The sequence below is a fragment of the Zootoca vivipara genome, chromosome 4, assembly GCF_965207765.1.
Source record: "Zootoca vivipara chromosome 4, rZooViv2.hap1.1, whole genome shotgun sequence".
NCBI classification, from domain to species: Eukaryota; Metazoa; Chordata; class Lepidosauria; order Squamata; family Lacertidae; genus Zootoca; species Zootoca vivipara.
In genome coordinates, this window is record NC_142587.1 from 32443499 (window position 1) to 32468890 (window position 25392).

General features: G+C 41.7%; 2 protein-coding genes across 8 annotated transcripts in view; both read left to right on the forward strand.

Moving 5' to 3' along the window:
• Positions 1-4346, forward strand: part of JADE3 (jade family PHD finger 3) — a 39215-nt gene extending 34869 nt beyond the window's left edge. The window contains exons 10-11 of the mRNA XM_035114259.3: positions 1679-1796; positions 2989-4346. Of these exons, the coding sequence (XP_034970150.1) occupies positions 1679-1796; positions 2989-3884 (1014 nt within the window). The 3' untranslated portion in view covers positions 3885-4346. The remainder of the gene's footprint in view (positions 1-1678; positions 1797-2988) is intronic.
• A 4647-nt stretch (positions 4347-8993) lies between these two features.
• On the forward strand, positions 8994-24061 carry LOC118084628 (regucalcin). 7 transcript variants are annotated; one of them, XM_088668681.1, is made up of 9 exons: positions 8994-10584; positions 11045-11257; positions 13619-13762; positions 16107-16272; positions 18175-18357; positions 20362-20577; positions 21315-21446; positions 23102-23256; positions 23764-24061. In XM_088668681.1, the coding sequence occupies exons 4-9, from the start codon at positions 16110-16112 to the stop codon at positions 23812-23814; spliced, it is 900 nt and encodes a 299-aa protein (XP_088524807.1). In that variant the 5' UTR covers positions 8994-10584; positions 11045-11257; positions 13619-13762; positions 16107-16109; the 3' UTR covers positions 23815-24061. The 7 variants fall into 7 exon arrangements, with proteins under 7 accessions (XP_088524807.1, XP_088524808.1, XP_088524806.1 ...); XM_088668682.1 differs by lacking the exon at positions 11045-11257 and having other exon boundaries at positions 9670-10584; XM_035114255.3 differs by lacking the exon at positions 8994-10584 and having other exon boundaries at positions 10942-11257.
• The last annotated feature ends 1331 nt before the right edge of the window (positions 24062-25392 follow it).

A 25392-nucleotide genomic window follows, 5' to 3' on the forward strand; every position in this document is an offset into this window, starting at 1 on the left:
CCCTTATAAAGGAAGAAGTAGCTCACTGCAACAGGAATCGGGAAGGGGCAGATCAAGCCAACACTGTAGTGCTTATTTCTTATTATTCTATCTCCAGCAACTTCATCACTGTTCACCACAATCTGACAACCTCCACATTCGACTATTGCAATGCACTCTTATGTGCCACTACCCTTGAAGGCTATTTGGAAACTGCAACTGGTCCAAAATGCAGCAACCAGATTACTGGCTGATGTTCCATTTTAGAGCTCATACAACCTCAGTTTAAAAATAGCTGATGTGGTTGCCAGTCCCCCCCCCTCCAGGTTCACATCAAGGTGCTCACATTCATGTTTAAAGCTCTAAGTGACTTGCACCCTAAACAGCTGAAAGACCACCTTGGGTGTTAAATTTAGCAAAGGGCACTGTCTTGGTAGTACTTCCGCCTTCAGAAGTGCAGGGAATGGTGGCCCGGGAAAGGGCTTTTCCCCCTTTCCTGTGGCAGCTCTTCATTATACAGTATTTTGCTGTTATGCTGAAGATGCACCTCTTTGTCCTGACCTTGGCAGTTCAGGCAACCCATCTCTTCTGCTAAATCGATACTGTTCTGTCTGGAATGGCTTTACTAGTTTTTATCACCACATCTGTTTTTAATCTTTTATATATATAATTGTATATTGTATTGTTGTAACCCTTCCTGGGGCCCTATGAGGAAGAGTGGGTGAGAAATCAAGTAAGCAAGCAATTACATAATGGAGGCTGGTGGAGAGAAGAAATGGGAATGGCAAGAAGCTAAGTAGAAGTAGGATCAGCCAGATGCTGGGTTCATCCTACGACTTGTGGTGTGCCATGCTACCTTGCTGTATGGCCAGTATGTCAGCTGATGCTGTGCATGGCTGTTCTTCTGTAGCAGTCACCAGGTTGCTTTCCTCAAGTGTCACTGAGGTTTCTCCTTCATTACAACACTCTTTGCAATTTACAGTCGGAGGCTGATTCTGCGCCCATTGGCTCATTTGCATGCCTGAGATGGGGTCAGCGTTACTGATGGGGCCATATATTGACTCATAGTAAGGAGGCTACAGTAGACCCTATTAAGGATCCTCCGCAGGCGTCATCCTCATTATATAGCTGTGGCTTTAGGAACCTTCTACCTGCTAAACAGGGAGACTAGCCCAGCCTGGGAAACCAATAGTCACCTGATAACCTTTTTAAAGCACTTGAGAATGTTTTGCAGGTGGATGGTTCAGAAGGGACTAGAGTTAACGTTGAGTATATTAAAGGCATAACGGAGAAAGAGTTCAAGCATTAACACTGCAAAATGAATAATAAAACATGCAGATCATTTAAGTATACAGATTCTAAATACAGGAAACTCCAGTTTTACGCACGACCAATATGTGTGCCATCGCACACACACGCACAGTGCCAAACCTGGAAGTGATCCAGAAACGTCATAAAGACACCACTGAAACTAAAAGGGCAGAACTGGTTGTTTGCTGTCTTTCAATGGGTTTCCCATTGCATCTCATGCAAATGCTCAATGACTCAGAACCCAACTCCCACATATATGGGGGCTGTAATATTGTAATTTATCATTGAATATTATCCCAAGTATTGACTTCGGTATTTCTGGAAAATATGTTAAAAGGTTTTAAATAGGGGGATTTTTTTCTTTTGTTTTTTGCTTTTTTCCCTGTAGGTAAGAAATCTTTGCTACATGGTAAGCAGAAGAGAGAAGTTAAAACTTTCTCACAGCAAAGCACATGAGCAGGTTTTTAATTTGCAAGTCCAGCTTATCAATCAGGAAATTGCTGCAGGTAAGGAATGCAAAACAAGCCTGGTTCGGATGATCATATCTGAGGTTTTTAAACAAATATACGCATGAGCCTTTTTACTTACACATGCAATCCCCCTTTCCTTATTTGTGTAAGCAGTGATTAAGTCAGGAAGTAATTAACCATAGTTTCATGTTTTGTCCAAACCAGGAAACTATAGCTACCATATTGAGAACAAATTGGAGTATTAAACCAGCTTGGACTATGGTTTAATATCCTGGCATATTCTGAAGTTGATAACCATAGTTTCCTGATTAGGACATAACAAGAAAAAATGGTATGGGTAATTGCACGCTTACTGGTCTGATTGCAGTGTGGCACAAAGGGTCTCTGTATGTGCAGGCAAAACACTTGTGCGTAACTTGGCTTAATAAGATGAGATTTGATTGTCCCAATATGACCATGTCTACTTTAGATCTTTGCTATGTGTTGATAGCTTCCAGAGCCTTTTTAAACATGCTTTTCTAGGATTGTTAATTGTAAAATCCCCTTTCAGCTATTCCAGAAATGCATGTTATGGGTTATCTATATGGCATAACTTTTTATTAATGCATTTATTATTTTTATTATTAATATTATTAATAATAATAATATAAAAATTTATTTATACCCTGCCCATCTGGCTGGGTTTCCCCAGCCACTCTGGGCGGCTTACAACAGAAAAATGAAATAAAACAATTAAACATTAAAAGCCTCCCTAAACAGATTTAATGCAGTAAATCTAAGTTGTGTTCTAGACATTAGTAAGAAGAATACACTAGAATATGCAAATACTACAAACTTAGTAGTGTTTTCCTACTACTATGTTCTTAAAATCTCATGCTCCTCTGCTTTGGGAAGGCTAGATAGAGCCTTAATATGTGACCAGGCATTCAAGAAACATCTAGTAGCATATAATTTTTTAACACTTTCTTGAATCTATTATCAAGGAAACAAGGAAAAAGGAACTTTCCTTAATTGCAAATCATATTATAAACTTACAGGTTGCTACATTTAAATAGTTCTATAATAGGTGCATATTCCTGAATTGCAAGAGGTTGGACTAGGTGATCCACAGGGTCCCTTCCAACTCGTATGATTCTATTAAGTTCTGTGGAGATGTGCTGCATACATTTGCATGATGAAATCTGCCTCTTAAATATATTCTCACACATCCCTTTCCCCCCCTCTATAGGCCATTCTCTGACAAGTGCACTGGAAAACACACTGTTTTATCCACCTCCTAGAATCACCTTGAAGCTTAAGATGCCAAAATCAACATTAGGTGATTGCAAAAATAAATTGAAATCTGGTAAACCACTTTCTCCTGACAACAATGTTGTGGTTTACAGCAAAAAGGGTATTCCAGTATCCAAAGAGACTTTTGTTTCCAATATGAAAGCCTACTCGAGGTTTCAGCATGAAAACAGAAGCAATGGCTTACTGGGAGGGATGGTGAAGTCTAGGAATGAAGCAGCAAAGAATTCTGGACCTGCACATACATCAGACTTCCATCGCAGACAGTCGTCTGGCAAACCCTTAGCACTTCAAGCTGCATTGCATGGACAGTCCTGCATTGGGAACGGGAAAATTCAGCAGCACTCTAATCTAGCAAAGTCTAATGGCTTAATGGGCAGAGTTGGGGATGTCACTCAGCGAGACAGCTCTAGCCAAACGACATACGAGCAGCAGTCTGTGCTCTCTGCCCACTTGGCTAGCCAGAGCAGCTTCAGGAAATCAACCATAGAACACTTTAGCAGGTCCTTCAAAGAAGCGACCAACAGTTTGGTGAGGACCACGGAAGATCTCAGATGCTGTGAAAAGCCCTCAAGAAGGCTGTCGATGAGAGAGCGTTCGTGGGGCAAGCAAACTCTTGAATATCAGATGGGGAGCGCCCCCTACCAGGACAATGATGGGTATTGTCCCGATTTGGAACTCAGTGACTCTGAAGCTGAAAGTGATGAGAATAAAGGACAGATAAGACTGAGAAAAAGCAGCTCGGAGAGAGAGGTCCCAAGTAAAGACTTTAATAGAGATTGTCATAGTAGAAGTAAAAGAAATTTGATTTCTCACAGTTCAGTACAAAGGTGATTAGAAACCCCGGATAATGGGAATAGCTCAGCCTTTGTATGTCCAAGATTATTGATGCAAACCTTAGAAAATCTGCAGGTTACAGAACACAGTGTAGGATCTATGAGCAAATGACGAACTTGCTTTTTTAAGTGGTGAATTGGTTTACCCTTTTTTGAAGATTGTTAATTGGGGTTTTTTCCTATAAGTGCTATATAAGTAAAGGTTACTTTAAATATCACTTGCAGAAATAGTTTTATATATCCAGTCTATGGAAATGTATTGTGTTCTGCTTTGTACCAGTGGGCAGGTATTCCTAAAAGCCCATCCTTAAAAGCCCATCCATCTGTGACAATCTGCAAGAAGATGGAACAGACAATTCTTGCTGCAACTTCAGTATAATATCTCTTCATGAGAACACTTAAGCAATCTCTTACCTTTTTTTTTTGAAGGAATTTAAAAGGCAAAACTATTTTGAAATAATGGTGCTTGCTTAATTGTTTTGTTTGTTTGTTTTGGTCTGGATTGGGACATATGACTACTAGACAGAAATCATGTTCTCAGCCAATTTCAGAACAGGTGGTATGATTCTGAAGACTTGGAAACAAGGTTCATTCTAACTCTGTGGGACTTGGTTTCAAGTAAACATGCCTAGGATCCAGTTACAAAGGTTTCTCCTAGCCTGCTGAGGAAGGTTTACAGACTCCACAGTCAATGCTGCCAAACACACTGATCTCTAGATTCCCCCTTTCTCCTCATAGTGTGCCCTTGCTAAAAGTTGTGTTTTCCTTTGCTATTGCAGCTTGCTTTTATTGTGTAAATACTCTTTTTAACTTCTAGCATTTTTTATTTTATTTTTTAATCCTCGTGTACATAGTAGTTTGTTGTGGGTTGCACTTGCAAAATATTTTATCCAGCCAGCCGATACAAAGGGCTGATATGTGGATAGTGTTTAATACTAGAAGTATGTAATCTCTAAACCTATTCAGGCAATCACCGGTGATGCCAGATTCTCCTTTGTCAACTCAGAAGGCTTTTTAAAACCTTGATCCCACAACATTGCATCCATTCCTCTCCCATTCCAACACAAACACACACTCTCCCGCCCCCTTGCCAGCTGTCAAATACTTTGTCTGATTTCTGAGCCAAAATTGGTGAATACATTTGTTTTGGTTTCCAAGTTTAAATATAGTCAGAAACAGTAAATGAAAATATTTTTGATTGCCAAAAAAGCCTGGGAATTGCTTAGGCCACTTTATTGTCTAATTAGATTTTCTTTTTTTACAAAAACGCTTCGTAATATGTGGCAATGGTGTCAATGAAATTACTCTATATTACGGCGTAGCATTGATCTTTAATTAGGAAAAATGGGTTTCAGCATCAAATAATAATTTGACTAATGAAATCGTTACAGTTTGCTTTAATTAATAAATTTCCATAATGTGAAGTAAAAGGAACTGGGGTAAATTTAAATCTAATAATAAACAGTGCAGCGAAAACAAATAAAGAGCCACATTTTTCTTGAAAGCCTTAATCTATTAGTTGTGAAGAAGGGATTCACGATGAGATATTCCTGAAGGAAATAAAATAAATTTGAGTTTCTCATTCTTTGCTTTAGGCATTCTTAAAAGTTTGCTTTGTTTACTCATTTCTATGGTGTGTTTGTGTAATTTGTCTTTTTTCCATAGATATATTTTTAAGGCATTTTCTTTCATGTAAATATATAGTACCTTTTTTAAAAAAAATGTTAGTGTTTTGTTGAAAAAATGGTTGGCCTTTATGTTGTCAGCCATTCAGAACGGTGCTGAAAATGTTCACTTCTCTATACATTCGTTCTAGTTTTTCATATTTATTGTTAACATTGTTTCCTGGTCATGAAGTAAATAAGAGTTGAAAATGGGAACAATTACTTCATTGATCTGAAGGGGGGGGGGACGACAACAATCGTGTTTCATGACTAGTGGCATGAGAACAATATAAACGGTAGGAAATTGTGCTTCAGCAAGATTCCTCAGTTTTGGTAATTTTAAGGTGATGACTAAAATATATCACTTCAGGCGATAGTAATTTTGTTTTTGTTTAATTTTACATGATTTTAATAGATACATGGAGGAGGAGACTTTGGCTATACAGTATAGCTTTCAAGTATCTGTCTCCAAAATATATTTGCTAGTTTTTACAATGTGTTCAGTGGCTAACTTTGAAGTATTACCTCTTAACCTAATTTGTTTCCCATATATATATATATATATATATATATATATATATATATATATATAATGAGAGAATGATTTTTCACAAATGGATGTCTTTTTTAGACGTCCCCTTTTTACAATACTTTTTTCATTAAATTATGAAACTGCTAACTATACCTTCTTCGTTGTGATCTTTTGAAGGCTGTAATATTTTGGTCCCTAAGAGTTACGGTACTTGATTACTGTACTTAACCCCTAAAGGACATTATCTTGCATTGAAAAGCACAGGAGATGATCTACAGATTTGTATATTTCCTTAGGAACACGCAATGCTCACGTAGTCTTCACACCGGACAGAATACATGCATACATTCCATGCAGGATGTTGGCAGTGTATGAATTTGGTATTCGTAGGGTTTCAACGTGACTTAAGTAATTTTAATAGATTAATAATATGCGTTAAGGTAATAGGTTGATAAATTAATTAAATTAGAACATGGATAAAACAACAGCTCTGAGGCACGAAGGACTTTATTTTTGGATAATGTGCATGTGTTTATATCAAGCCTTAGAAAAGGCATCTCTTCCTATGTGGAAACATGCCTCTAAGTTGCTGAGTCAGGGATCCTATCTTATTAGATGGAATTAATTCATTTGAACAGCTTTCAAATACCCTGTTTCTCATATTTTAAGACATACCTATAAAATAAGCCATAGCAGGATTTTTAAGCATTCAAGGAATATAAGCCATACCCCGAAAATAAGACATAGTGATAGGTGCAGCAGCAATGCCGGCCGCAGCAGGAGGAGGAGGAAAAAAATAAGACATCCCTTGAAAATAAGCCATAGTGTGTTTTTTTGAGGAAAAAATAAATATAAGACATGTCTTATAATATGAGAAACACGGTAGTTAACATGGCACCCCTTAAATATCTGTGTCAATATTTGCTGGAATCCGTTCTGCTGTAATGGAATCTTATTTATTTTAGAAAACGACTTTTGCTTCCCAGATTAAAAGCTACAATAAAAATAACATGAAACAAATTATCAGCTACATTGTTAAAGCAACAGCAGAAGAGGGTCATATAACAAAATAATATCATGATAGGTGTAAAGGGACCCCTGACCATTAGGTCCAGTCGTGACCGACTCTGGGGTTGTGCACTCATCTCGCATTATTGGCCGAGGGAGCCGGCACACAGCTTCCAGGTCATGTGGCCAGCATGACAAAGCTGCTTCTGGCGAACCAGAGCAGCGCACGGAAACACCGTTTACCTTCCTGCAGCAGTGGTACCTATTTATCTACTTGCACTTTGACGTGCTTTCAAACTGCTAGGTTGGCAGGAGCTGGGACCGAGCAATGGGAGCTCACCCCGTCGCGGGGATTCGAACCGCCAACCTTCTGATCGGCAAGCCCTAGGCTCTGTGGTTTAACCCACAGCACCACCCGCGTCCCTCACGATAGCAGGAGGTTAAAACAGATTTGAAGGCAGGGTGTAATTAAAGAAATTGATTAGGTACACACCTGAAACTCAAGAGACGGCCAACAGAACCTCTTTAAGAGGGATGAGGCGTTCCACATATTGGGATCCCCTGACAAGAAGGCCCTTTTCACACTAAGTGCATCTCCAAAGGTGATGGAGTACAGGGCAGGACTCAGTTGCTGAATGCCAGTCCCAAGCCATTTGAGGGGGCTTTATTAGGTAATAACTAGGACTCTGAATTGTGGCTGGAAACAAATTGGCTGAAATGGACTTAAAGTTTATCGTAATGTACATGTACTCAGGTAAGGTTCTCTACCCAACACAACCAACTGATTTGATTTTTGAACTTGCACATAGACTGATGTGTAATTGATCCATGCAGCATTTTCCCTTTAAAAAATAATTACATACAGAAATAAGGACAGCAATAAAAAGGCAGCACTTGGCTTCCTTATTTCAGTTGTGAGATTGACCAGGTAAGCTTGTTAAGATCTTGTTTCATAAGATACCATCTTACAATAAAAAGTTACTCCAACTTAAATAAGATTCCATCAAGCTAATTTGCATTTAGTACGATTTCTTTGACAACATGGCGGTTGATTGGAAGTCTTATCATTAACTTTGTTTAGACTGGAGCAATTGTTTGCCAATCCAGCTCCCTAAATCATGGATGAAGGACAAGAGATTAGATGTCTTGCTGCAAAGCCATTCCACATCTCATAAGCAACAAAAATCAAGCTCCAGGTATTGTTTGGCTACAGCTCCCATCATCCTTGGCCACTGACCATACTACCTAGGGCCAATGGGAGTTGAGTTCCCACAACATCTCAAGGGTGTCAAGTTAGGTATCCCTTGTCCTAAGTTAATTATTGTTTCTAATACGTGTTTTGTTGTTTCTTTGCCGCCCTGTGCTCCTATGAGAAGAAGGGCAGGATTTAAATTAAATAACAAGATTGAACCACCTTTCTGTGTTGATGCCGTTTTAGCTACGCTAAGCAGAAGCAGGTTTGACCCATCAGAGTTTGAAGGAATGATGGGGAGTGAAATATACACACTAGAATGCTCAACTGAGCCAGAAGTGAAGTAAATTGAGGAGGGAGGGGGAGAGCTTTTTATGGCGACTGGGAAGAAAATGGAGCGTGATTTGATCCATAGTTCAGAACTTTACTCCCAGTTGTTTAGCAATGACAGCAAAAAGGCTGTTTAAACAAACGGGGCAGTTAAGGCCCCGTCATTTCAAATTTAAGTTTGTCCTGGTGTGTTAGTTGCATAAATTGCTGTAATAGGCCCCACCCCACAGGCTACAATTTTGCATCTGGCTCTCCATCCCTCCCAAAAACTTATTTTGCATCTGGCTCTGGTTGGTGGACTTATGGTGTGTGGGGTGGGGGGAGAACGTCCTAAAGGAACAACACAGTATTTTACTTACTGCATTTTTATTTCACTTCTAGGAGGAGCTCAAGGTGGTGTTTCTCCCGCTAAATGGTGTATCAAAAAATTGGAAACATTTAAAATGATCAATAGAAGATGCATCATCAGATGTTTGAAATGTTACCTGAATTGAAATGTTACCTGAATTGCAGATAACATAGTGGCGATGCTGGGATTGTTAGAGTAAGAATGTCACAACGCTGCCACAAAATTTCTTTGCTCAAGCATGCATAAACAGATATTGCTCCCCCCTACAAATGAAATCCAGGCATTCTTGCTCTGCAAGTTCTCTCATGGCTTTCTACATCAAAAAACAACGTTCAGTTTTTGCCATTTTTAGCTATGTCACAACAGCCCTGTAATTTTAACTTTAGTTATGTAATATATGGAAGTTACATTTTTGCATGCAAGATAGCTTTTCAGTCATAGTTCAGGCTTAAAGGTAATGTATTAACTCTTCAATGACCTCTCCCTTATCCACCTGTGGAAAGAACCCACAAGAGAAGTGTGTAGTATTACAATAGTTTTAACTAGAGAGATCAAAGTTCTAGACAGCTGGACATGGTGGAGGGCAAAATGCCATTATGTTGTAGTTCAGTGGAACATTAATGGGACATTTATTGTTTTCACTTACACTCTTGAGCAACACAGAATCGAAGTAAATGCGGAACATCCTCATTTTTGTATAACTCCTTCATTACTGAAATTATATACGGCTCACAGACGGAAGGTATAAAATCATTACCTTAATGATTGTGATTTTTAAAGTTAACATCCTGCTTGGTCTAAATGTCCTAGCCCAGGGATAGAGGAACCTTGGCACTGGGTGCAACTGCAGCCCTCTAAGCTTCTCTATTTTGCCTGGGGCAAATCCTTCAGAGTTTTGTCTGGCTGGAACTTATCCATGAACCAGTGATACTGTCTCTTGCTTACCTAGAAGGGAAATTTGTGATGTGGGATGTGTGTGTGTAAGTAAACCTCTTGACTTCTGTAGAGCTAGAATGTAACCTGGAGCACAAAGATGAGTCACATCCATGACTCTGCCTACTTTTGCTTCTAGGCTGCCTGGCAGGTATATGGCCTGCAGAAGGCTACCTGAGCAGGAAAGTGGCCCTCTGGCTGACAGAAGATCACCACCCCACCCCTGCCTTTGCCCACCATTAACTAGTATGCACCAGGCCTTGAGGGATAGGATTCAAATGAGGCAGTGCCCTAAACTTCCCAAACCTGTCAAAGAAGAGCTGGGATCCTGCAGTAGCACAATAGTGAATAGCGTGAGCTTTGGATCAAGTGCAAATCTGTCTCAAATTAACACAGCAACTTTATGCAAAATGCTCTCCATCTTGGCTCCCCCTTTTGCAGTATGCGGATAAATAATAACTGGCTTGTTATGCGAGGTTACGTTGTTTCTCTGGCAGGAAATGCCTAGGTTCAAAGCCCTCTTTGGCCTAGAAGTTACAACTTCGGCCTAGTCGCTTCTGCTCTGCCCTAACCTACCACAATGTAGGGTGTGTGTGCAGTTTATGAAGATAAAATACAACAACCACCTGAATTACAAAGTCGCAACCTTTTGAGTGAAGTCCAGCGGAAATGCACAAATGTTCCGGCAAGGTAATTTTAATATTTTTATTTATCTTCCTCCTTTTCCATTCTCAAATGACCCAAGAGTTGGAGCCTGAAAAAGTACCGTATGTGTATTGTGGGCTCACATTACTGAACGCTGGTTATGGGAAGTTTTTAATGTTTTATTTTTATCGTGTTTTTAATATTCTGTTGGGAGCCACTCAGAGTGGGCGGGGTATAAATAATAAATGATGATGAATTTTCCCGCCACAATCCACGGAGTCCAGCGATAAAGCCAGAATATTACTTTCCTCCCCCCCCTCTCTCTCTCTTTACTATGGCTTTGCATTGAAGCGCTGCATCCTGAAGCTCAAAACAGGTTGGGGGGGGGGCTAAGCTTGCCCCACACATTTCCAGATATTAAAAGACCTTGTGCCACCTTCCTAGTCTCTCTCCTGCTCCCGCCTCTCTTTTTTTGAAACTTCCCTACTTTCCCACCTCCCTATAGCAGAAGATCAGACTCCAGTTTTTAGCCCAAGGCCGCCAGCGGGGGAAGAGTGTTTTGCAAGCATGCAAAAGAGAGAGAGAGAGAGAACAAGTTTTGTTAGCTAAGCTTGCAAGGGCTGGCTGTGCCAACCGGGCCTTCTTTCGCCGCTGCTTCCCAAAGCCAGCCGTGAGCAGAGCCGCCCCCCGCCGAATCTGCACCCTGCAAAAAAAGCTGGTGAGTTTCTCTTGAGGCGTAAAAAGCCGGAATCAACAGGCACCAAGTTCCCCTTCCTTCCTCTTTCAGTATCGCATGGTGCCTGTCGGGAGCGAGCGCAACTTTTTCTCGATGTAGAAAAAGGCCCAGCTAAAGGAATCCGAACCCTCTGATTCCCGATTTGCCCGGGACTGGGGTTCAAGAATATCTTCGGGATGCTACTTAAAAGAACGCTGCGCGCCCGAACTCTGCGAAATCAATCTCAGTTCGACGCTCCCACGTTGTATCTGTTTGCTCTCTCGCTCTCGGTTAGCCTTCAGGCACCAGCCCAGATTATAATCTCCACTGAATTCACAAACATACCTGGGGAGGCCGGGGTGGGGTGGGGAGAATCTGCCTTTTTAAAAGTCCTGTAATTCCCCAGATCGTTTGCTCAGTTTTGCGAGCTGATTCAGCATTGCACGACCTTGCAGATAATTTTAATTTAGCGATGTTGAATGAGCACAAGGGACGCCTTCGTTGCATATCTTTCCTAAGAAAACGTTTCTCTTTAACCTCGCCCTTGTCTGACAGAGCATTCTATGGCTTTTTAAATATGCTTGTGGGAGTTGGGGTTATTGGTTTGTTAAAGAATTTTTATTATGTCTTTCATGTTCTCATTTTGTATTTTTACGTCGCAAACTGCCCTGCGATCTTCAGATGAAGGGTGGTTTATAAATTTAATAAGTCAATAATACATTGTTCTTCCCCTCCCCATCTTTTCCTCACAACAACCCTTTGAGGTTGGCTGATGGAGCAAGACGAATCCAGGGTTACCCATTAAGCTTCATGCATGAGTCTGGATTTGAACCCTGGTCTCCTGTGGTCCAGTTCTTAACAACTACACCACACTGGCACTCCTATTTTTACCTCGTGTATAAATTAGTGTACATAAAAAGATCAAAGTGTTTTAAATTAAAACAATCAAATACCGGTAATACACCATAAAACAATAAAACATACAAATTTTTAAAATCAGGCCTGTCGATTATTACACAGATGTGTTTCCTTAATTGTCTGCATAAGATTGGCAAGATAAACATCTTGGGCATGATATCCTTGTGGGAGAGTGGGGAGATTGCAGAAGCAACAGAGGTTTAGTAATAAACTTTTTTAAAAAAACAAAAAACAAAACCCACATACATCCCATATCCTCCACTCAAAGCCATTGGAGTCAACATCACAACCCTATTAAAACCAGTGGGTTTTTTAAAATTAAAAAAGAGCAACAAGGTGCCAGTACTCATAGCTTGATAAAAGTGCTGTGGGTGCCAGTACAAAATGGAAAAAGCACGGATTAAAAGAATACATTAAACAACAATCCAGTTAATGGGTCTGGCTGTGGTCATAATTTTAATCACAGGGTACATCTTGCTTTAAAAGTTCCCTTGTACTTTCTGCTGTGCTCAAAAGTTAACCACCAATAAATGATTTTAGTGTAACTACTTGTTTGAAATGTGTACTCTATATATTTGCATGTAGCCATTTTTTTTCTTGGTAACAATGGGCCTGCATCTTCATTTCTTTTTCAAAAAAAAACAAAACAGCAACACATTTTGCATGCCTTCCATAGTGTAGAATGTTTCTACTGTGCTTAAAACACCCTCACTATTTTGCATGTTTAGCGTTGAACATCTGTACAGTGGTACCTCGGTTTAAGTACACAATTGGTTCTGGAAGTCTGTACTCATCCTGAAGCGTACTTAACCTGAAGCGAACTTTCCCATTGAAAGTAATGGAAAGTGGATTAATCCGTTCCAGACAATCGGAACCGCAGAGTACTTAAACTGAAGCGTACTTAACCTGAAGCGAACTTTCCCATTGAAAGTAATGGAAAGTGGATTAATCCATTCCAGATGGGTCCGTGGACAGGGCCGGCTCTAGGTAGAGTCCCGGTGGCACGGGCGTCAGGGCGCCGGGCTGGTAGGCAGGGCGCTGCGCGGCAAAGCCATGCTGTGCCCTGCGAGGGTGGGGGCGCCGGAGCGATCTACGCCCCTCAGCGCCAGGGCGCGCGACCTGCTCGAGACTGCCCTGTCCGCGGAGTACATAAACTGAAAGTACTCAAACCAAGGCATACTTAAACTGAGGTATGACTGTATTTCACTAGCATCATTGCATCTTGCTGTCTCCTCCACCCAGACCCCCCTCGTCTGTCCTGCCTCCATTCCTGGGGAGAATGCTGATGATGTTTGCCCTACTTATTAGTGCACTCACACAGGAAGAACCTATACTCAGCAGCAACTTGCTAATGTTTGACTGTGAAGATAGGAGTTCTCATTAAAGATTAGCAATGCTGGGTGCTATAAGTTTGCTGACGGTGGGTTTTTGTGTTTTTTGGAATAGTATCTGGCTTAGACTCTAGTAGCAAGAAAGCTGAATGAAGCAGCACCTTTAGAAACAACTTTTCTCGGTTGTTGTTCACCCTGCTGGACATTGTGACTGGGGTTTGACTGAGCTGACTGTGAACAGGACTTCTTATTCGATTCTGTAAGAATGCTTATTTCTTGTGTCTTTCCTCCCAGCCCCAATTGTCTTTTCTTTTTCTTTTTAATATTTGCTTTCTTAAAATAATTATAGTTGTTAATGTCTGGTTCGCTAGGGCAGGGGTGGCCAACTCCCAAGAGACTGTGATCTACTCACAGAGTTAAAAACTGGTGGTGATCTACCCACTTTCAGGGGGTTCGGTTCAGGTCAAAATTGTTGAGTTTTTTTTAGGAAGGAAAGCCCAGTAGGAGGAAGGTCAGTTTTTTTGGGGGGGGAGGTTCAGATCATATGTAGTTGATGAGCTTTTTTCCAGGGAGGAGGGAATTCCCATTTGGGAGGGGGTTAGGGCTTTTTTTTAGGGGAGTCAAAGTTGTTGAGCTTCTTTGAGGGGAGCCAGCAATCTGCCAGTGATCTACCACAGACGTCCAATGATCTATCAGTAGATCACGATCTACCTGTTGGACGTGCCTGCGCTAGGGGAACTCTGAAATAAAATCTTGAGGCACCATACAGCCTCAAGAAATGTAATTTCTTTGCAAGGCCACCAGACGTGTATAAATGTTTCATTGCAAAGAAAGTAAGAATTTTTTGGAAGAAAATTCCAAAGAGCTGAAAAAAATAGTAAAGTACTTGCTTCAGAAAGGATCCAGAAATATTCCTGTTAGGAATACTAAATGATGATATTAAAGAAAAAGATAGATGCATAATGATGTATGCAACTGCAGCTGCTAGACTCCTAATTGCGAAGAATTGGAAAAGTGAAAGAGTACCAAGTAAGGAAGATTGGCAAATCAAATTGATAATATATCAGAATTTGGCGATGAAAACGGGGGAAATTAAAGGATTATTCTGGGAAAAAATAGATAAAGATTGAAAAATGTTTAAGGAATATTTCACATGTTTTGTAGAAAAAGTCGACTATAACAGGCATGTAATGGGCTCAAGAAATTAACAAAAGGAAAGGAAGAAATATATATATAAGTATACATGAGAACTAAGAAGTATAAAGCGTAATAGAGAAAAGGCTGGAAGTTAACAGTTGGTGGTGGTGAGGGTGTGGGGGGAAGAGATTTTTGTTAATATCTTTGGTTTTGTATTTATTTATTTTTTGTATTGGTTTTTTGTAATTTGAAATAAATTTATTTTTTTAAAAATTATGTTTTTTAAAAAGAAATGTAATTTCTTCTGCTCTGCAGGAAAAATATAATTGTGGCTTTCATTAAGCTGCCGTGCATTGTGGGTTCAGGCATTAGTGGTTAAGTGGAACCTATAACAAATTGTTGAGTGCACCTGTTCCATAAGTCCTTCTCCTCAGGGATCCTCCTGTCACACTTGTGAGCCATGGGATGCAAGCAAGCACATTTACTCTGCACCCCTGTCAGTTTCCCATTGTTCTTTTCAATTGAAAGGGAAAATTCTGTGATTCCTGCTGTCTTCATTGGCCATCCTTTGGACAGGTTGCCTCTTTTTTGTTGCTCAGAATACCTCAGGTTGCGCCGAGCATGTTGATAGCTCCCTCTTCATTTCCCAGTGGTCAGGTTTGAGCTCAATTTCTATCGGCTCTCACTTCCTGAACTTGATATTAGAAGGAGTTATATTTGGCAACACTGTGCAGACCTGTAAAATTTGTGATCTGAAAAGGTGAGCAAAGCCCACTAGCTGCATATTTTATCCCGCCACTTGCTCAACAGCCCTCCTGTTTTTTGTAATCTCAGGCAGGCTCCCAAAACGAGGGACACAGTGAGCCTCCGATTGAGCATAGCCAGTTGGTTGAATTTGGCTTGCTGAGCAGAATTTGCTCAGTTCATAATTTGTTCAGACATAAACTCTGAGCATTTACTTCTTTCACTCTTCCAAAGTATTGTCCTTTACTGCAACATTCTGTCTGTGACAGAAATGTATGAATGGATGCTTAGCCTTTGGGAAGCTTGCAAGTGGAGATGAGGGACTTGGGCAACTTTTATTGTTTGTTCTTTGTATCTGGCCATGAGAGGTTTCTGGGCCATAAAAATTGCTGGTTTTATTTACATCATTGCCAATAGCCATTGCTATACCTGTCCTTGTGAATTTGACTAATCCATTTTAAAGCCACCTGAGCTTGTGCCCTTCCCTTATGGCAATTCATTTCATGAACTGTGGATTGTGAGAGACTTTCTTCCTTGTGATTTTAGGGCCACTCTTGGGAATCTTTTTGGCTAAAAAGTGGGCTAAAAACAGCTCAAGTAAGTGTGTTTCGATTGGGGCAGATTAGTTAACATCTGTTTCTGGTTCAACTTAACTTGACTGCAGGTAGGAATGAAGGGAAACATCCTTTGCATCCCTTGATTGCTGCTTCTCTTCCCCAAAGGCCATGTCCTCTGTAAAAGTTGAGTCTGTTGTGCAGCACAACTGCAAACTTGGAGAATCACCCGTTTGGGAGGAAAAGGAAAGTTCGCTTGTCTTTGTGGATATAACCGACAAAAAGGTCTACCGATGGAATTCCCTTACCAAGGAACTGCAGAGTGTTTCTGTAGGTAAGTAACAGTTTCACAGTAGAATATTTATTTCAGAATGATCTAAAAATTAGATGATTGGCAGGATCATCGTGTGACTTACAAGCTACATGGGAGGAAGAAGGACCATAGGTATGGTTTTCCCTTCGACTTGTGGTAGGATAAGCCACACTTCTGGAACTATTCCTTCCCATACAGCTCTTAGGACCAGTTCTGGCACTGAAAGCTGTGTATTAGGTGTTAAATTTGCATACAAACCAAACTCTATCTGTTGCATAGTTCACACAATATGATAAGCCAAACTGTGGCTTACTGCGAATAGGCAGGCATGCTGGTGCCTGCTGCTCAAATCATGCTGCCCCATGCATTCCTTTCCAAAGCTGAGAGGAAACAGACCAGAGGCTGGCTTAGGGCCGCATATGAAACAGCACTCATGGTTTGCCGGCCACTGTTTTGTTTCCTCCGGCTTTCAAAGGAGAGGAGTAGTGCAGTGCAATTAGAGCAGCACATACCAGCAGGCTAACTTGGTTCACGGTAAGCCCTACAACTTTGGTGGGAAACATTTTCCAGCCTGAGGGCCACATTCCCTAGAGGGCAACCTTATGGGGGCCACATGCTAGTGGTGGGTAGAGCAAGGGATTCTGTTTCATTAATATTTTATTTGCAAACTAGCTGGCCTGGGTACACATTGCTGTGCCTGACTCAGGGTCCTTGTTTCCCAGGAAACTCCCCCTCCCTGGACTATGTGTTTTTTCCACACACACACACCATTGTTGTGTCTCATTCCTGTGATTACTCCCATCCTGTAGTGACCCATGAGATATCCCCTCCCCCCTCCCCCACCCCTGGGTCATCCCTGTTACTCCCCCCACGCTGGGTCAGCCCATGACCTATTCAGGCCCCTCCCCCCCCACCTCCACCCAGGGCTCCACTCGGGATAGTCTGTAAAGTAGAGCCAAGGCCTAGTCTGTAGGCTGTAAAGTGGAGCCGAGGTCTAGTCTGTAAAGTAGAGCTGAGGCCTAGTGTGTAGGCTGTAAAGTGGAGCCGAGGCCTAGTCTGTAGGCTGTAAAGTAGAGCTAGTATGTAAACCTTGCTGGAGGCATGGTCTCCGGGGTGTGAGGGATTGTGGGAGTATGTTTGTCCTTTGTTTGCTGGATGTCCACTGGAGGGCGCAATTTATTTTTACATAAATCCAGATGTGTGTCATCTGACCAATGTAAGTGGATGGTTACACTCCCACATGTGACTCTAATGTTGTGGCCAAATTTGAGGGCGATCGGGCAAGCGGTTGTGGAGAAAGGTGTGGAAGTACAAACATGTACCTTCTACATTATTTATATATATAGATTTAACAAGGAGAAGAAAAAGAAAAAAGGTGACACGAAAACAATGAAAAAGAGAGAAGAGAAAAACAGCAATGATGATAGAAATGTACACATTATAACAAGAAACTGTCATCAGCTTGCATTGTGGATGCAGTGACCATCAGTACATGAATCTTAAATTAAAGTTAGTATAAGCCCTCCAGAAGTCCAAATAGATACCCACATGCAGTTGATGCCTATATGAAACATGGTTGAGTATAACCAGGGCAATGAGGTCCTCAAATCATTAGACTCTTAACTTTTGTACAGTAGGACTATGTTCTAGCTATGCAAAAGTTTCTGGTGCAGCGTTTGTAATCAATGCTTCCAAACTGGGCAACTCCATATGAATTACACTACAGTAGCCAAGTATTGTTGAGTTCCAGTGTAGTGCATGGATAGAGGGTCAGACTTGGCTTTGTTGAGGCTGTGAACAAGGGTATTTAATTTTATGTATTTTACATATGTGTTTATTTACTGCCTTTGAAAAACAACAAAACGTTGTCCAAGTGGTTCATTCTCTTTTCTCCCCCGCCCCAAAACATGGTTTCCACTCCAGGTGCTCCAGTGAGTTGTGTGTGTCTCCGCAAATCTGGCGATTACATTATTACCCTGGGAACCCAGTTTGCAGCTTTAAACTGGAAAAATAAGTCAGTAACCAGCATTAAGCATGTTGACTTGGATAAATCAAATAACCGGTTCAATGATGGGAAAGTGGATCCTGCAGGAAGACTGTTTGCAGGTAGGCTTGGATGGCCATCAACTCCATGCTTGAAGATCTCCAGCTCGTTTATTTGTCGTTAAGGAATTAGGATCCTTCATTGTGTGTCACCCAACAGTAGCTATCAACCCCAGTTCACAGAACCTTGTACTGTACTGAAAACACGCCTCTCTCCTTTCCCTCAGCTTCTTCTGTGATGCAGCTTAGTGTTTCTGTTGTTCCATGTGATTACTTTGCTTTGACAAATAAATATCCCTAACAACTGAGAGCACAGTTTTCATGTCACAAGAGCAGTGGTTCCCAACAGGTGGTCCGGGGACCCCCAGGGGTCCGCGAGCTATGCCAGAGGGGTCCGCTAGATGCTATTAGAATAAAAAATATATTAAATATATTTTGTATGATAACAGATTTTTTGTTTTGGCCGCTTCCTGCATGAGCAGAGTCTAGCGCAAAACTAGAATTAGATAGAGGCAGTAGTTCTGCTGTATGCCGTTAGGTGGCGCTTTACAGACACTACTGTTTTGCAAAGAGGCAGTGCGTGCATTCTACTAACGCTCACCTCCTCAAGATGCTTTGTGCGCGTCGGCTTAATTTGTGCGCTTCTGCGCAGGTACCCTGTCTTCTCCATTCCCCTCCCTCCTCCCTGGCGTGCGCTGCCTCTTTGCAAAACAGTAGTGTTTGTAAACAAAGCGTTGTTTTTCACGGAAGCTACAGTTCGCGTAGTTAAAAATGGACCGTTGGTTAAAAAGTGGTTCGTTAAAACGACAAAGGCCTACAGATGTAGAGGAAGATAATGCATTTGATGTTCAAGCAAGTAAGTCAGTGACTCTCGAACCGATCTTGTCAGTGTCCATTGAACCTAAATCGTAACTGTAAAAAACGTATAAATATAAAATATAAAAAGACTCTTAATTTGGCTCTCACTTTTTAATTTTAGGATTAGGAATTAATGGGGGTCCTTGTCACAATAGCGGTTCGATGAGGGGTCCTCGAGAAAATTTTGTTGGGAACCCCTGCACAAGAGGATCCATTTGTAGCTAGGAGTCATTGATAACGTTATCCAATAAGGTTCTTTCTTTCTTTCTTTCTTTCTTTTTCTTTTATAGTCACCCAAGTTGGTGGCCATCACTGTCTTATCAGAGCGAATTCCACTATGTGAAGAAGCAGGGCTTTTTTTCAGCCAGAACTCAGTTCCAGCACCTCTTTTTCTAGAAAAATAGCAAATGTATTTTCTTCTACTGGGATTTGTTAGGAGACCCCTCTTTCCTTCACAGATGTACAATTCCTAGAGTAGTTTCACAGTCAATCCCTCTCCCCAGGGAACTCTGGAAATTGGAGTCCTGTAAGGTAAGTAGGGACCCAGGTGGCGCTGTGGTTAAACCACTGAGCCTAGGGCTTGCTGATCAGAAGGTCGGCGGTTCGAATCCCTGTGACGGGGTGAGCTCCCGTTGCTTGGTCCCAGCTCCTGCCAACCTAGCAGTTTGAAAGCACGTCAAAATACAAGTAGATAAATAGGAACCGCTACAGCGGGAAGGTAAACGGCGTTTCCATGTGCTGCTCTGGTTTGCCAGAAGCGGCTTTGTCATGCTGGCCACATGACCTGGAAGCTATACGCCGGCTCCCTCAGCCAGTAATGCGAGATGAGCGCGCAACCCCAGAGTCGGTCACGACTGGACTTAATGGTCAGGGGTCCCCTTTACCTTTACCTTTAAGGTAAGTAGGGGTCTCCTAACAACTTCTAGCACCCTTAAATTCGCAGAACTCTTCGAGGGAAGTCACAACTGTTTGAAGTGGTATTGTGGTGTTTGAAATGTGTGGTGTGGATGTGGTGTATTCATTAAATTTTAGTGGGTCTATTCTGAGTAAAAACCAGTTGAACACTACCCTATGTCCTGAATCTTTGAACATTCAGCTTCACTGGGTGGAAGAATTAAAGAGGAGACCGCTCACTGTCGTGGTGCCACATCTTTGGCTCTCTATTGTCTTTTAAGGATACTATTAACCTGAATGTTGTGGTCCCTGCAGGTACAATGGGAGAGGAGATTCGGCCAGCAGTGCTAGAGAGGCAGCAAGGTTCCCTCTATACCCTCTTTCCTGATCACTCCGTAGTGAAACACTTTGACAAAGTGGACATCTCCAATGGTTTGGATTGGTCGCTGGATCACAGAACCTTCTATTACATCGACAGCCTTTCATACTCGGTGGATGCCTTCGACTATGACCTGCAAACCGGAAAGCTCTGTATGACTGCTTTTGTTCTTTTGAGTTCCTTAAAATAAATTTTAAAAATTCTGTGCAGTTGCTTTGCTGCCAAGCACCGAGCAAAAATCTGTACCTGTTATAAGAATATCTCACTGCATCGTTCTAATACCTGTAGCTATGAGTCAGTTTTGGGATAACTTGTCTGGCTTTAAAATGACCTGTTACAGAAGTTTAAGCCACAAGTATATTCATTAGATAGGCAAAATGTGGTAGTTTGGTTTAATGAGATGTGCAAACTGGGGCCATGACTATTAAGATAGAAAGTTGCCTATACTGAGTCAGACCACTGGTCTATTTAGCTCATTTGATTATATTCTGCCATACAGTATTTATATAATATTCAGATATGTAGCACAGATTAATATGGCTAATATAGAGGTAGGTTTTGTTTGTTTGTTTGTTTGTTTGTTTGTTTGTTTTTACTAATAGCACAATCTTTCTGGAACTGAAATATAGAATGTATCAGTGATGCCAGTTCTATCTACACCACTTCTAGTTGCTTTTGCCTGACTAAACCTTTGAAGACTCCTTTCCCCATGCAGTGCCATTTAAGTGGTAATCGTATATCAACTTCTTGGGTGGATCCTTCTGTAGTTTTTCTTAGCTTTCTTCAAGTCCAAATCTTTGGGGCGGGCGGGCGGGGGGAATGCTGACTTGCATGGCATAGCGTTCAATGTGTGATTAAGTCCACAATGTGCATCAACTTCTTTCTGCAGCTAACCGAAGGAGCGTTTACAAGATGGAAAAGGAAGAGAGTATCCCTGACGGGATGTGCATTGATTCTGATGGAAAGCTCTGGGTGGCTTGTTACAATGGAGGAAGAGTGATCCGTATAGACCCCGAGACAGGTAGGCGATTGCAAAGTGGGAGGAAGAAAGAAAAGTCTTAATTAAAAAATCTCGATGATCCCTCTTGGGTCCTTTCAGGGTCCCATGGAAGACTTTGTTTGTTGCATGCTCCTTTTAATGCCCCAATGCTCAAGACGTTGCATACAACCCTGTAGTGTTGTTTTTCAAAGCGAATGATGTGACGAACAGCTCACATCATTATTTATTTATTTATTTCCCCAGTCACTCTGGGCGGCTTCCAACAGACATTAAAATACAATAATCTATTAAACATTAAAAGCTTCTCTCGCATACCTCTGTGTGTGGATTGCATCCATTTGGCTGTGTATGCACCATACATTTAAAGCCTGGGAACTATAGTTTCTGAAGGGTGCTGGGGATTGTAGCTCAGTGAGGGGCAAACTACGGTCCCCAGGATTCTTTGGGGAAACCTTTGCTTATGTGGAGCTGATTCTATGAATGGGGCAGCCTGCAGCTCCAAGGGTGCAAGGGGAAATCAAAAAGGCATATTAACACCTGGTGTCTAAAGCTGCTCTTGTTTTAAGAACTGAGAAAATGTAAAAACTACATAAACCAAAGTGCAGATTTGTGTGTTTTTCCCAAAACTGAGGACTGAGTGCAGTGGCAGAGAATGTGGTTTGCCCCAGGTTCAATCCCTAGCATCTCTGATTAAAAGCACCAGGTAGGAGGGGCTGGGAAAGACCTCCCTTCGCTTAAGAGCCATTGTGTCACAGGGTGTGTTCACATTCCCCCCAGCTGTTCACATCAGAGTGGCTTCATTAGTGTCAGATTCTGATTCCCATCTGTGTATACAACCATGAGGTGTTGACCAGGGTGGGGATGTTTTTACCCTATGCCAACATGTTGAGAGCAGCTTAAGGACTCTAATTGGGGTGAAGCTGGCTTGAGAAACAATGCATCAAACCGTAGTATTTTGTAACAAAGTGCAAGGTGCATACAGTATGCATTTAGGATAACACTGTGTGAACAAGGTTTTAAAACCCAGCAGTGGAAACACAGTTGAGTGCACTGTGGGAGAGAACGGACACACAGCCATAGTAGGCCATGCTGGGCTAAAACAGACAAATAATATTGTCCAGTATGCTCCACATTACAAATGTTTCTCTTCCATACCAGCAACAATCATAATTTCACATAAATAGTACTGTGTAACAGTTGAAGAAATTCAGCTGAAATGTGATGGAATCCCAGTAAGGCTATTTTGTGTAACGAACCAATACAATAAACCTATTTGTTTACTTTCTTATTTTTGCGTTAAAAAAACCCCTTCTTCAAAGTCTATGCTGCAACTCTGGAACATACATCCATTTCAGGGTTTTGTTTTGTTTTGTTTTAAAATGATAATGTTACTTGCATTCAAGACTTACTCCGCTTTGGCATTGATCCATTCTGTCAGGATTCTTGCAGGACTATCCTACAATTATATAATCCTAGACATTACAATCTTTTAATAGGGCGTTTTTCAAATAGTAATGCTTATTACTTTAATTACTTCCGAATATGCTAAGCAAGCCCTGTTTTATGGGGAAGGGGGAGCCCTTCGAGTTGTGCTCCGAACACTAAATTGTGGGGTGGGGACACACATTGATCCTCTGCATAACCCCCCAAAAGAAAAAACTGGTATACTTTAATAGGAAAACGTCTCCAGACCGTGAAGCTGCCTGTTGCTGAAACTACTTCCTGCAGTTTTGGTGGAAATGATTATTCAGAGCTGTACGTCACATCTGCTAGCCAAGGATTGGACGAGGCCTCACTGTCAGGGCAGCCAAAAGCTGGCAACGTTTTCAAGGTAATTGGGTGGTTTTCAGTGGATACGAAAGGGTCCAGTGCACTTGAGGCCACACGCATGTGGGAAAGGGCTGTAGCTTTGTGAGAGAGCATCTGCTTTGCAAGCAGAAGGTTTCCCAGGTCAGCCCTCAGCATCTGCAGGGAGGGCTGGGCAACACTCCCTGTCTGAAACCCTGGATAAACCCTGCCAATCAGTGTCAGTTATATGGACCCAGTTGTCTGTAGAAAACAGCTAAGAAAGAACAGGGTGGGAGAGAGAGGTGCTTGGTGCCAAGCCAAACCTATAAAAAGCTGTTGTTTATTTTCTTCTCCTGTGAAATATGTGCACTTTGCATTTAGAAATGCAATTGCCCTATATACTTACATATGATATTAAGATGCAGGCAAGCATTTAGGGTTTTTGTTGTTGTTGTGGGGTGGGGTGGATAGTTTTTGAGTTTATAACCAAAGACACATGGGGGATTTTGGGTTGTCATATTTATATCCTTCCCCTCATGCTTTTTAACAGATTACTGGCCTCGGGGTGAAAGGAATCCCACCAAATTCATATGCGGGCTAACAGTTACTCTCAAAGGCACTCATCAAGAGCAGGAAAGAAGAAAATGTCAAAGATTCACGTGCATATCTCTTTCCTGACGGCTACAGCAAGATGACAGCCACAAAAAGCCAAGCTAAATAACCTCCAAACATTTAATATAGATTTTGTATTTTGCCAAATTGGCCTTTTTGTTAACAACTAGAAAAACAATGTTTTCTCCTCTTCTATGAAAATTGATTATTTCCTAATAAAGTTTGAAATGTATGCAGGTTCCGCTTTCCGAACACATAATGTTCTCAGGAAATCGTTTGTTAGGCGAGTGCTCACATAACGAGCTGACAATGTTCATGGATTCCTAGGGGAACATTTCTAATTCTAATCTCTCTCTCTCCATGGTTTATTCCTGAAATGGTTGCAGCCAACCAGTGAAAGGGAGAAAAAGTAAAAATCTGATTTGTTCAGTCTCTCTCCCCACTCCCTCCCTCCATGGCTTCTGCTCGAAAATGGCTGTTGTCAACCAGCAAAGCAGAAACAAGTAAGGATGTGGGCAAACTCCGGCTGTTCGGATATCTGAATCAGCCGTGCATGTACCGTAGCAAGGTATGGTCATAATTCTTTAGGTTCGGATAACTGAAGTTGCCATCAGAGTGTTCTGATGGCGGGAACCTCTTGGCTTGTGCAACTGTGTTTTTTCTGCCTCCTGATTTCCTCCCGAATAACATGTGGCTGTGCCATGACGGTTGCCCAATGTTCTAGTAAGTGAAAAACGTTGGCTTCTTTGTTTAACTCCACCAATTGCATATCAGTTCTGGCTGTGTAGCATTTCCGAAAAATATCACACACCTGCTTTGGCCACGAAATATCATTCATCTGTCTAAAACACAGATGTAGGATCCATGACTGCTGGATTACAACTCCCATCCTTCCTGACCATTGGCCATGCTGGCTGGGCTGATAGGAGTCCATTCCTATTTAAGGAGAAGAGTTAGTAGTTGTCTGGTTGAACCTTGCCTTGCGGGGGGTTGGACCAGATGACCCTCTGGGTCCCTTCTCTACAATTCTATGGATCTCTACCACACAGCCTATCAGTTTGTGCGTGAAAGCACATTAATGTTCTTCAAGTGGGCGTTGAGGAGCACCTTGGGAAAATTAAACCAGATTCATCTGCCACTCTGTCACCCTGTAGCATTGACTCCACCCTGGATATATGCAACATCATTCTAAGGGCAACCTTAGGCTTCCTTGACACAGCCTGCATTGCCACTGGCAGGTAAGGAGAAGCAACATCATAGCCCAGAGATCATGGTTCCATGCCTGAACATTGACCGACTGGGCACAGGAAAGGGCAGGACACTGGAGGAAACATTGACTGGCTATCACCCCATTGCAGGAGAATGTGTGTCCCATTATTTTGGGAGCGGGTGGACAACATGCACACAAGAAGATACGTTTGTAAGAGTTAAGAATGCCTACATATATAGTTCTGTAAACAAGTGTACTCCTGATAACAAAGGTTTGGGAAATAGTGTCCACCTTGGTAGCCTCTCTTTTCCTGAATTACTTCTGAATTATACATTATATCAGGGCTGGGGAACCTCA